Source organism: Excalfactoria chinensis, chromosome 1 (genome assembly GCF_039878825.1).
Source record: "Excalfactoria chinensis isolate bCotChi1 chromosome 1, bCotChi1.hap2, whole genome shotgun sequence".
In the NCBI taxonomy this organism is placed as follows: domain Eukaryota; kingdom Metazoa; phylum Chordata; class Aves; order Galliformes; family Phasianidae; genus Excalfactoria; species Excalfactoria chinensis.
The window spans coordinates 29,427,884-29,441,487 of NC_092825.1; the positions used below are offsets into that span (position 1 = coordinate 29,427,884).

General features: G+C 39.7%; 1 protein-coding gene across 2 annotated transcripts in view; it reads right to left on the reverse strand.

The window, feature by feature from the left end:
• Positions 1-8,131: 8,131 nt before the first annotated feature.
• The window catches only part of SLC38A4 (solute carrier family 38 member 4), a 32,173-nt gene continuing 26,700 nt past the window's right edge, over positions 8,132-13,604 (reverse strand). For both annotated transcript variants that reach the window (XM_072353201.1, XM_072353192.1), the window contains exons 14-16: positions 13,459-13,603; positions 12,295-12,392; positions 8,132-10,684 (exon numbers count right to left, since the gene is read on the reverse strand). In XM_072353201.1, coding sequence (XP_072209302.1) covers positions 10,583-10,684; positions 12,295-12,392; positions 13,459-13,603 — 345 coding nt within the window. In that variant the 3' untranslated portion in view covers positions 8,132-10,582. The remainder of the gene's footprint in view (positions 10,685-12,294; positions 12,393-13,458; position 13,604) is intronic.

Here is a 13,604-nt window from a genome sequence, read left to right on the forward strand (position 1 = left end):
CAAGCAAAGTTTTCCATGTTCACGGGAGCCTTTCTTACAATTGATTCACACCTCCAATGGAAATATCAAAGATGCTCATTGCCAGTGTTAGATTTTTTGCAAAACTTTTGTTAGAGACATGTAATAAGCCATGAAAATGAAGCTTGAGTAAATATACCTCATAGTCATGCAACAGATTCAGCACATTACATGCACGGTGAGATTTAAAAAATCTCAGCATATAATCTGCGTGGCACAAGCATTTTCAGAGGTGTGTAAATAATGAAAATAGTAAATAGGGTACATTGAATATAACATACAATGAAGTGTATAGGAGTTCTCCAATTACTTAAGGTACAGCTGTTAAGCAAAAAAATCCACCATTATAATTCCCCTCTTTCTCCTTCATCCTATGCTGCTTTGGTCTCTCTTCTCAGTCAGACAAAAATAGCTGAGAAAAATTGAACACTTCAGATTAAATTCCAGAATTCCTGGGCTTTCCAGTAGAGGGAAGTATTGTTTCATTTCCATTTGGCTTTGAAAGATTTTGCCAAGGTAATAAGGCAAAAGTATAAAGTAGATGATCGATATTATACAGAACCACAGATGAAAATGGTTACTTAGATCTTAGGAGCGTGTATGCCATGTTGTCTAGCAGGAGCAGACACTCAACATAAAAGAAGGCATAGAAGCTTCAGGATCAGGCCCCTCATCATTTAATGTGCATATGAAGGATGGAGAAACTATACCAAACAAAATTCCTGCAATGGAAGATGGAAAAACAAATTAAAGTTCTATTTCTTCTACAATAAGTTATTTCCTGGGTGACAATTGGTGTCTTAAGCTACGACTTGTTTCCTTACTGCTGTGGATATATCCTATAAGAATTTTACTATTTAAGGATAAGTGGGTCTGGAAGACCCTCCCAATACAAGCATTACAGTTTCCTGAGGTGGCTCTGCATAAAGCCAGCTTGAATTTCTGCACTGTGCTGCTAGAAGTGCTTGTTTGAGGAGGATGTCCCATCTGTCCTGTGGGTGCTAGGAGGCTGTCTCACATGGGCCCAGAGACATTGTTCCAGAGAAAATTATTTTTATATTTATGTACATATTTGTAAATGTCCTCCTGCCACAGAACACAAGGGAACAGGGTGTAACAGTACAGAGGTAGCTCAGGTTCATATGCTCCTGGGGCTGTGGATGTGCTGATACCAGCTGGCTCAGCCTACAGAAAGCTGATTTAGGAACATCAATGGGACTGAAAATATTAGGGAAAGAACATAGGCCTGGACAGCTGCCCTTATTTATTCAAGTGCTACTCTGCTAATTATCAGTCCTGCCAAGCAAGGTGAACTGAGACAGCTTGGAGGGTGTGGGCTGGTGAACATCCCTGGAGGCAGTACGGATATGATCATCTTGCCTGGATATGGAAGTGAATTTGTCACAGCATCACAATGGCTGAGGCTGGACGGGACCTCTGGAGGTCATCTGGTACAACCCCTCTGCCCAAGCAGGGCTGCCTAGAGCAGTTGCCCATGTGAACATGAGCTGTACAGTTCTGCTTGTTCTTGGGTATATCTCAGAGCCATTTTCTGTGCTAATGTAGCCACAGACACATTACTCTTAGTAGGGCCAGCTTGGGTGTTTCTTTCCTGGAATGTTCTGTCTGTAGAGGAGATAATGCAGGCTGGCAATGGAAAGCTGTCCAAATTGTTGTTGCTTCTGACGAGGGGAAGCCAGGAAACAGCTTCTCTGGGCCCTGCATGATTGTACCCTATGTGGCCTCACCTTTTCAGGTGCTGATATAACATGAGCCCCTGAAATATGGGCTGCAAACCTGACCTGGCACCCTGGGTATGCTCTGGAGGGCAAGCTGCCTGGGGATCCCTTCTTCTGCAACCCTCTCTGCATGGCTATAGCTTTTATTATCCTGCCCAGCCACTCTACTGCACAGCTCATTGAGGCCCTAAGTAGTGTTTAAGCAAATATCCCACTCTAATTTATTATTTTTTCTTAACTTGGCAAGTATTGAACACAGTCAGACAGGAACTGTCTTCTTCTCAGAGAGTCAAGATAGACTCACCTGTTCCCTCCTAGTTTAATAGTACATGAGCCAGGATTTAATAGTGCATAATATAATAGTGCGTAATATAATAGTGCATAATATAATATAATAGTGCATAACCTACACCCAGGAGGGGAGTAAACTCTTTGAAAGAGCTGACAATAGCAGGACTAGGAAATTTTTTTATTTTATTTTTTTTCCTTCTAGCAACTATTGTGTTAAATTTGTCATTTTAAATTCAGCTTTGTTTCTACCACACCTGTGTTGACTGCCTGATGCCTCAGGAGTGATGTGAATGACCCTTGCCACATGATGCAGAATCCTCAAAACATGAGTCAAAGTGTTGGACGGACAGCAACCACTGCTCTCTGCAAGCTGGTACAGAACAACAGTGACTATGTGTGATCTGTCATCGTAACATTCAATTAAATGTTGATGCTGTTAAGGATAGGAGTGGATATGGCAGAAATTCCTCCTCAGATTATTTGTAGTAGACTTTAGAATTAGTAAATCATGCTCCGTTGGAACTCAAGAACTTGTTGTGCTCTTTACATGAGCATGAGTAATCAGGAAGCAGTAATGTGGAGATTATTCAAAAGTAGTCATTTATCTCATTTACACTGTGTGTTACCATGTCTAATATTTTTGGTTTCTGACTGGGATTTTACTGATATTAAAATCTCTTTGTATGTAACTGAGCCGAATGCTTTTAAGGGACACATTGATATTATCAGTAGATTGCTGAAAACTCAATCCAAATGTACCATCTGACATTCATTTCAATTCTGGATTTGGCATAAACGTAACTATAAAGAGAGTTAAACTCAGAAGTCAAAAACACTGCACATTTTGTTCCATATGTCAGGTGCTAGGCACATCATATTTTTGGTTTATGATTTCAATGAATTCCAAAGAACGACAACACTCCAGATAAAAAGTCCAGAGGATTATGCTGTAACTCTTTATACAGGGGTGATAGGCTTTATGAAATAAAGCACATGCTTAGCATTAATCTGTATTAGTGTTTGTATGATTTTCTTCCATTAAAAGATAACATATGGGGTCTTCAGAAGGAGGGAAATTATTTCAGGAACATGTTTAGTGTGTTTCTTCTTGTGATTTGGTTGCCACTTATCTTTGGGTGCATGTGAATTTGTATGCTTGCTTTTTTTGGAGTAATCTTGTGCCAGCCAGTACTGGATATATGGTGCATGAAGTCTGCATACCTCGGCAGAGATGATCTAGTGGTTCAAAGAGAAGAGTAACTCCATATTTACTGATTCCTGTGCACTGACACAGGAGAACTTGAGTTTTCATGAATACATTTGTTATTTATTTAGTTCTGGACAGTTTTAGAAACACTGAATTTCTCTCAAATTATTTCCCATCCCTTGTTTTATTCCCAAGCGACAAGTAATTCATGCAATATACAGTGCATTGGCCATCTCACTCTCATGGGGTTGTACCTGCTCTCTTATTGGTGAGCTGAAACTTTTCATGAAGATTTGAACAAGCCTACTGGGGCTTAGACCTCTGTACAAACATATAGCAGTGTGAGCGTTGCTATAGCAAAATGTGTTTGTGTATTATACATCACTGATTGCATGTCTGCCTGAAGCAGCAGTAATCATTCTGGTGAATTCATTTGTACATCAGCACTCTCCAGGCAATCTCCGTGCACAAGAATTGTCGTCAACAAAGTATTTTTGCATCCTGGAATGAGGAGAGCAGACAGTGCATGGTTGATATTTAAACAGATGTTGGAGAATAGTTATTATTTTCCTAGTTTCCTGCCTTCTGTACTTCACCTGAAAGAAAGGAGTTTCATATCCCTTCTTCAGAGTGAGGGCTTCAGGTGGCAAAAACTGTCATTCTGATGACTTTTCACTCCTGATCATCAATTTCAACATGATTAATAGACCAGTGTGAAGGTACTTGTGGATTAACTGGAGACTGGCTCCATGGTGCTAGAGAACAATACTTAGCATGCCCTGTGAGCCCTTTTCTCTTAGAATTCACATTGTTATATTACTGATACCCCGTTAAATTCTTATTATTTGCTGACTCTGGAGCATAAGGTAATATTGAAACTGGAACAGGAGTATGCCATTTGTGAAAGGAAAAAAAACAAATTTGACAGTAGACAAGAATCTCATTCAAGCAGGCTGATTCCTCATGATAATACTGTGGTAATCCCTCAAAACATAAACTAAGTATTATAAGAAAGGTTTTCACACATGCACATAACTGTGAGGCCTTTTTCTGACTGGGCTTTGAGTCTATAAAATGATGGCTAAAGGTTTAAGTGTTCACTTGACTCCTGTATTGAGTAAGTGACCCAGCCTTCATGCTTTGCCTCAGAGTGGCTAGAGCACAGATTTAGCTGATACTAACTGCATGCTCCCAGTTCCACTGGGTGTGAGCCCTTTGCTGCTGGTGGCACAAATGTCTATAACAGAGAAACAATTTTGGTCTCATCCAGTGGAAGCTGGTGATGACATTTTCTTTTGCAAGAATGTTGAGCTTGTCCTCATCTTGCTTTTGTACCTGAAGCCACGTACAGTTCTCCCATGTAACCAAAATGTCTGTTCATAACTCTGGCAATGTGTATGAATGTCTCTAAGAAAATGAGATGCCCTTAGATAGGTTGCCTGACTCACTCCACCATAATTACAATTAGATTGAATGTAGCTTGTTGCATTTACGTAGTACTGTGAGGTCTTCAGCATTCAAGTCAATTTCCGGGTGCATTCTTAGTCATTTTGTCTTCTATTTCCCAATAGCTTTCAAGAACATGGTTGCTCTAATTGCCCACTGTTTCTTTAGCTGCACATTCTGAGGATGTTTGCACAACTCACTGTGGGTGAAGTTTGAAGCAGTACTCAGTGTCCAGCACATTCTTTATGAGCAATGCAAGAATCCACACTCTTTGTGTCAGACTAAGGTTTGACATTATTTCCTGGAGAGGATAATGTGGAATATTTATTTCTATTGAGCGTGATTATTCAAAGTACAGGTAATTCAATTTATTTATTTATTTATTTATTTTATTTTAGGGTGGATTAAAACAGGTCTGAATTGTATGATTTGTAGAAAATTTATAAAATGACTTTTAGAATTCAAAGCACTATTAAGATTACGGAGTGCATTAAGACATCAGAGGCACCATGACTAGGTTTATATTGGGTCACTCCAGATGTATGTAGTTGGTGGATGGAAACACGTGGCTCCTAATCCCTTCAACAGGGTTTTGAGGACATAAGTAGGGCACCTATTTCTGTCCACTAGCAATACATCAGGCTAAAATGCCTCTGAATGGAGAGGAGGTATTTTTGCAGGCCAAGGGGAGAACACCAACTGCCCTTTAGGAAACTAAATAACATTGGATATTCAAAAAGAGGATCTGAAAAGAGCAGCTGTTGCTTCCAGAGTTAATTCCCAAATATTAGGCGACGGTGGCTTTTTTTTATGCTAAGCCTCTGATTTTTTTGGGATGGACCAATTTAGAGGTGAGGATTCAAAGGAGAGGTGTCTATGTCAGCACTTGTATTATGTAAATGAAGCTATTAGGTTAGTTTGACCACGGCAGTGTGGGAATTGGGTCAGTTGCTTATATGAAAGCTGAATCCACCAACCCCAGGCAGAGAGGGTGGGATGAGTCAGGTGTTCGGTGGGGGGAGAGGAAGAGATTTTCCCTCAAAGAAGGGAATGAAGGCTGCCACCAACCTCCCCTGAGAGGAGGTATGGATCCTCCTTTTGTGAATAAAAAGACAGCCTGTTTATTTGCAGACAACCTGTTATTTAAGACGGGGTAACTTTCCCAATACATACATGCTGTACACAAAGATGAATGAATGCTGCAAACACTTTCCATTTGTGCATGTGGAACTTGAAGCATCCATCTTGGTGTCCCAGACACCTCTGGCCAAGCAGGCATCCCATTATATTTATTTTTGCTTCTGCTGGGAGACAAATGTCTCCTGGTTTATTGTTAGTAACAGAACAAGGTCTTCATCTCATTGTAGCAAAATTAGGGCACTATATTGGTTTCCAAAGATATTTGTCACTTTATGATGTGTTAGATTTAGCACTTAGCTCACCACATCGGCAGGGGGATTTGGGCTCTGACTGACGTAACTCCTCACACACCACGCTGGTGGGGATGGCCACCCTAAGCCCTGTGCAGTGTGTGCAGGTGGCTGTGGTGTTGTTTGTGGTGTCCCCCGAGACACTGTAGGCCACAGCTCTTTGCAGATTTTTGTGCTTGTGAGACCAGTTAGCACAGTGATTATTTTTATTTCCTTGGAGTTTTTTAAGGTCTGAAATGAGCAGCTGGAACCACTGTTGTCTGCAAATACTAACCTGGGACTTCTGCTTGATCCAAGTGTGCAGTGGAAGATTACTTGAGACTCCCTCCAGCTTCATGTCTCTTATGAAGTATTTATGATCCATGTTCAGCACAAACTTGAAAATATCTTAAATAAGTTGCCATTTCATTAGCTAAGAACAAGCAGCAGCTTCTGTTTTCCAAATGTTCTGTTTTTGTAGGATGCAACCGGAGTGCACCATACAGCACAGATGTGTTGAAGGAATTGACGCAGATGCACCAAGGCCAACTTGGGTGGCAAAAATCTGACACTGCAGGCTCACTATGGACCCCCAGCCAAAGTGCATGGGCCAGAGGATGCCACTCTTAATGGAAAACTGCTTGGGTCTGCAGGGGCTGTACCACAATTTTGTGGCAATAACACATTTTTGGGAAAAAATCCACCGAAATTCTATGTCAAATGAATGGAAAATTCCAATCTATACCATCATCTAGTCCTTTTAGTCAGTACTTGCTGACTAGCTCTAATTACTATTATGTCAGCCATTGAGAAGTAGCCAAGCAAGACAACATTTACTGAAAATTAACACCAGAGCCAGCTGCTTTGCGGCTTATCTAGCCCTGCTGCCCTTTTTTCAGATAGATGTTGTTTAACATTGTCTTTGATTATTTACGGAGTAGGGAGGACTTTGCCCTCTGATGAGTGTCCCTTGTTCTGTTTTTTTCCAAATCCAAAACCGAAATATGCATTTATTGTTTCTGTGTTTTCTTTTTCTTTTCTTTCCAAATCAATCCTAGTATTCTTGTAATGTCCATTCAGTGATATAGCTTTTTGTCTGACAGAATCTCTAACACATATTTGTTGCTTTCTTTTTTTGTCCTTGAAGTCACATTTTTTTCCTTTTCTCTAGCTACTCTCATTCACTTGCATTGACTATATGAGTTTAATGAAACAAGTTCAGGACACAGGGAATTTATAGCTCAAGGAATATGAAGACAGAGCAAAGGAGATGATGATGAAGGGAATTAAGGAGGAGTAACCACTAGGAAAAGATCCATGAGGATTTCAAGGACTTCGTGTCCCAGGCAGAGGTGGCAGGGTGCGCTTTGGAATGATGAGATGGGATGAAGGGGTGGGAGGATGATAAGGGCACCTCTTGGGTGTAGTGCAGATACCAGTAATGTTCTGAGAGTCTGGCAAGTGTCTGGGTCTGCTAGCAGGCAGCTATGGGAGCAGGATGGTTGGCATGGGTTATGTAGTTCTCACATGATCTCATTGGTGCTGCATAGACCCATGTATTTTGGGCTACGATTATACTTCAGACAAATATGTAACAGTAGGAAAATCTATAGCTGTGACGATAGGAAGTATTTATACAGAGCGGTGCCATCTGGTGCACACTCCTAACAGCAGCTAAGTATAGCTGCTGCACTGCATATCTGGGCTAATCCCATGCTCCAAAGAACGATGCATTCAGTGTCATGCAGATAGCCTCACTTTTAAATGCCAGCCGTTCTCTACCCGATGATATCTGCAAAATTCCATGAAGAAATACAAAACAGAGTATGTATCATGGTTATTGTATCAAGGGGCTGCCAATTTGCTCTCTTGTTCATCTGTAAATTCATGCATACACACCTTTCTCTCTTAAAAGGGAGCATAGCTTTAGTGATGCTCATGTCAAGGCTTAGTTTGTCTCTGCTCAATTTTCAAAATATTCCTCCTCTTTCTAGCCTGAAACAGAAGGAAAAGATCTGCAGTCCTTGAAAAATTCATTTATTGTACATCAACAGATAGTTTTGTAATAAAAATCCTCATTGTCAGCATGACAGGACAAACAAGAAAATGCATCATCCTCCATTTCCAGCAGTGCTAACAAGTTAGTGTGCACTAACAGCTGCATGTTGCTGTGAGCAATGCTTATTAACTGGAATATCTGACTTGTTACAGACTCCCCACCTTTATGCTGGACACCAATATCTTTGTGCCATCAAAAGGCAGTGATTAGAGCCATTGTTCCATAGTTTTTCAGTTACTTTTCTTGAGGTCATCTACATTTTACATGAGACATTAATTTCTAAGTTTGACATGCAGCTACAGACAATAGATGTAAGTTCTCTGAAACAGATACACAGTTATAATTCAGTTCTTCCATACATGTAACTCACTAATGCTAACAAGAAGACAGATGTTTGGGCATACTGCTATTAACTTTTGTTCACATCAAAGGCTTTGCAGTACTAATGGAACATTATTGGAATTTATCTGCTTCAAATAGAACAAAATACGGGAAACGCTAAAAAATAAATAAATGCAAAACCAGTCAGCATTCACAAGGAGGTATTCCCTAGAGTATTAACGATGCAGTACTCAAGTGGGTGTAAAATAGTGCTCAGAAAGACAGCAGTTGACATGGAATATATATCTGATACACTTTTCCAGTCAACTGGTATGCCTGCCCACACTCATATGCAGGCACGCATGCAGACAGACATGCATGATCAATTTTATGTGAAGCTTTTGTTGGCTTTCAGAGTTCACATGTGTTCATGCAACAAATTTCTAAGTCGGAAAATAGAAACACCAATTACAGGAGGCTGGATTTTCCTAAACATGCTAAACCCAATAGTTGCACCTTCCCACTCGTTCCCTCTTCTACAGAGCTCCTGTCACCTCTCTGACTATTTTTCCTTGGAGAAAAACAGTACAGAGAGCATCTGTAGAGTTCCCCACAGATCTGACAAAATACAGTCTGGAGGCTACTAGATGCTAATTAAGCATCCTTATAACATGGAACGTCACATTTTTTTTTTCCCTCTTGCACAGCTGCGTAGCACAATACTCTTGAGATTATCAGTAATATCTTTTCCTTTACATAGCTTAATTATGCATGCTTTTGAATGCTGGCATATGCATAACTGAGCTGAGATACAGCCACAGAGCAAGTTAGTCCAATTCTTGGTTCATAGTGGTAATACAGAACTTTGATGCACATATTAGAAATTCTCAAGAGGAAAACATCTTGTCATTTATTGTAACATAAGTATTAAATGTCTGAACTTGTTTGTACACAGGTAACGGCCAGCGTTTGTGGCAAGTATATTTCAAATGCTACTGAATAAAACGAGCCTTTAACAAACCCAATAATCCAAAATATTTTCTTCAAAACAATATTAAGTTTGTGGCTGTGAAAACAGAGTGATATATAAAATAAATTTAAAAAGAAAAAAAAAAAAATCAGAAATCATGTACCAGAGGGTAACATTTTTATAACTAGAAGAAAACAAAGGATTATGTACATAAATACATATATTTATACATATAGCAAATTACAGTTTCCTGCACCGAACATTTATCAAACAGACAAGTGCTGAACAATACTGGATAGGGTGCTCAGCCACACCGTGTGGTCTCCTTAAATTCCCGTGACAATGGAAGACAAGCTTCTATGGAGGATGGAACTTGTTCAGTGATGCAAGCTCAGACAAGAATTAAAAAAGCTAAGAGAACAAAAAAACCCACCCCAGAAGTGCCTAACGTTTCCAGCAGAGACATCTTTAACAACAATACATGAATGCTCAGAAGTTCTTCAGCCACAGCACAGGGGCTCCTGTGCGAGAGAGCTTTATTCCATATAACAGCCATCACATGTTGAGGTTGACAAATATGGGCAACATATCTGATGTTTGGCTTTGTCCACTGGCTTGCCAAAGCTGTCGCCTTTCTGATAGTCCAGTCCATGGGGAGAAGTCACTTTTTTGATCCCCTACAGAAATCATGTATTTTCTCTAGGAGCTGGGCAGCTGCTCCTATGTGCTTCATGTGCAAAACAAGGCACTAACTGGTTTTCTGGCCATTACCTTTCCAGTGCTCTAGGAACTGTGTTATGAATACAATGGGAGAGGACAAAAAGGGTGGGACCAAACTCTTGTTAAGGACTATGTATACAGTTACTCTTCCATTTGTTTTGAAAATATAAAGCATCCACATCACACATTTTATTCATCCTGGCTAGAAATGCTAAGCTTGGGTTCCTAATGCATAAATAACCATCTTTAGTGACATGGACTCCATTGGGTTCTAGTGTCCTACCAGAAACTGTCTTCAAAATATTGCAGTTACTAGCTAGGAGTAACTGTGCAATTTTGGTGTCCTTTAGAGCACACAATACAAACATTATGTTAAGAAAAGCACTTGATTCTTTCCACAGGTTAGTGATGTCGGGAACTTGGCGGATTGTAAATCCAGTCCATTACAATGAGAGTCATACTCACAATCATGAAGATTATGCCAACTATAAGAAAAATAAGAGCCTGTAATAGGAAAAGAAAATTGTATTAATAAAGAAAATGACTGAGAAGACTGTAGTTTAGACTTTTCCAAGAGAATCACATTTTTATAATGCCAGAGCCCTGAATTTGGGCCATTCTCTGTGACTGAATTAAAACCATACAGGGCTATATGAATCAAAGTTAATTTTATGCAAAATTTCAATCCAAAAAAGTCAAGCTTTACAAGACTAAATCTAAAAAAAAATAAAAATAACCCAACTTGGTTTATCTAAATAATATTACAAATTATAACTGAAGAACAGTTGCTTTTCCTTTAAAAACTGGACAAATTTCATTGCATATGCACTGTTTCCAGTATCAAGAACAGCTTCAGAGTTAATCCTTTACATCTTTATTAGACAAAAGATAAGCCTATCTTCCTTCTCTGAAAGCATTTCTGTATATAGTCAAGTGATCTAGGTGCTTACATTCCTCCTTTGCCTCAGTGGGGCTTTAGCTTTCAGAATCTATCCACACCTAACAATAATCTACCTCATAACACAAAGACAACTATTGTATGTGATCTTTGTGCAGTGTGTGAAATTCTAGATATGCCTAGCATAGAGTCATGAAGAATGAACAAAGAGACATGGACAAATATGCATAGTCTACCTCTCTAACAACAACTGTTCCAAGAGTTATCTACAGAAATCATTTTACGGTAACAATCCTTTTCTTTCATACTTGCGTCATGTATGAATTGAACATCTTCCATTTCCATTTCCATTTCCATTTCCATTTTCCTTCTTTCTTTCTTTCTTTCTTTCTTTCTTTCTTTCTTTCTTTCTTTCTTTCTTTCTTTCTTTCTTTCTTTCTTTCTTTCTTTCTTTCTTTCTTTCTTTCTTTCTTTCTTTCTTTCTTTCTTTCTTTCTTTCTTTCTTTCTTTCTTATGCATATAAAGCTGTACTTACATATGTCTGTTTACATTATGTTCCTGAATACATACATATTTCATCAATATATTTTGATTAATTGTTCAAAGGACATATCCTCAGTGATACTGTTCAGTTTCAGGTGACTGTTAATGTGAGCATTAATACACAGATACAAGACACTGCTGTAGCAGTCCAGTATAAAGACATGATGCGTAGAAATGATAGACCTTCATGTGTATCTCCTGTCAGTGTATAGATCTATCCCAGTGAAGAACTCTCATCCTTGTATCACTTCATTATCTTTGCAGTACAACTTCCTTCTTAACCTAGGCCTTACATCTTCCTATTAAGTCATAGATAGCCTTCAAGCATGGAACAACAGCTTTGTATGCGCAATTTACATATCATTTGTATAGGTGAAGATGTTAACTACACCTGAGATCCAATTAAATAAATTCCTTTTTATACTGTTATGAGACACCTGGACACTTAATGTTGTTAATTTAGCAGTAGCAGTAGAGCTTTAAACAATTTCACTTGCACATCCTGGCTCTTCTTGCTATGATGAATCTCATTGTTTAGTCTGTGCTTTGGTAAGCCCCTACCATTTATGATCAGCTTTCAGACAATGCAAGTAAAAGACCTTGCATCTGTGGCCAGTGGAAAGCACACACCCTCCCATCATTCTTCCTCAAAAATTGCTGCCAGCGTTCTTACCCCAATCTTCTGGGGAGACCTCATGGGCTCCTTCTTAACGAGCCGCAAGTAGAATGCAGAAGGGAGGATGAAGATCAGCATTGTGGCAGAAGAGGCACCTGGAAGCAAGAACAAAGTTGAGTACCATGTTGTGTGACACCCTGCCAGCATGGCCCATCCACAAGGTGCAAAGAGATGGGGAATATGTGTGCAGAACTCTCCTGGGGTCATTCATGACCTTCAATTTGCATGGCTTCAACTTCAGAGGGCTTGAAAGCCCCCTGCAGTAGAGCTGAGTTTCTGTTTAAGGAATAATTTCTGTGGGTTTTATGGGGACTTCCTTTTTATTTTATGGGTGGCTTCCTTTGGAGTACAGTTATTCCTGTATGCTGAGACCCATCCTCAAGTGTGGCTGAGATATCCATGTACTTGGGTGCTCAGGGCTGAAGAAGCATTAGTTGCCTGTCTGCAAGTAGATGAACTTTAAGTTCATCCAGCTCCAACCCATCTGCCACGGACTGAGTTGCCAGCCAATAGACCATGCTGCCCATGCCTGATCAATACATTTGATCCAGGTTATAAATACTTCAGAATCACAGGTGATTTAAAAATCGTATAAAAATGTGTATACCTTATCAGTTTTTATACTGAATTTATGTTGAGTTCTTGGTCATCACCACTCACTCAAGGAAAAGGTAGATGCTGCACTGAGTGACATGGTTTAGTGGGCATGATGGTGATGGGTTGATGGTTGGACTTTTTTGACCTTAATGATTCTATGATTCTATGAAAAGTGAATAGCTTTCAGCTTAACCTGTCAGCTACTTGGGACTTCACATTACCCTTTTATCTTATCCTATATAAAATCAAATTGGCGTTTATGTTATTCCATTGTAAGATCCACATGGAGACTGTCATACAGTGTGCCCCGGTGGCGCAGCGGTAGAATTGCCGCTTGCAACACTGGAGGCCCGGGATTCGAATTTCCCCTGTGGCACAAGTGGTAGAAGTGCCGCTCTGCTACACCGAGGGCTTGAATCCCGGGAGTTGGACTCGATGATCTCTAAGGTCCCTTCCAACTCGCACGATACTATGATACTATGATACTATGATGATACAGTCCACAAATGTTGTATGTTGTCAAAAGTATCAACACAATAAACAAAAGGTATTTATGAAACCTACCGATAAATCCAAATATGTCTTTAATAGTTGGGACAAAAATCACAAGCATGTTATTAAAAGCAAGAATTACTGCTGCAATCAGAAGGTGTCGTATCCAGCTGAATGGCCTTTTGGGAAACAGTAATGCACTGATAGATGAACGAATC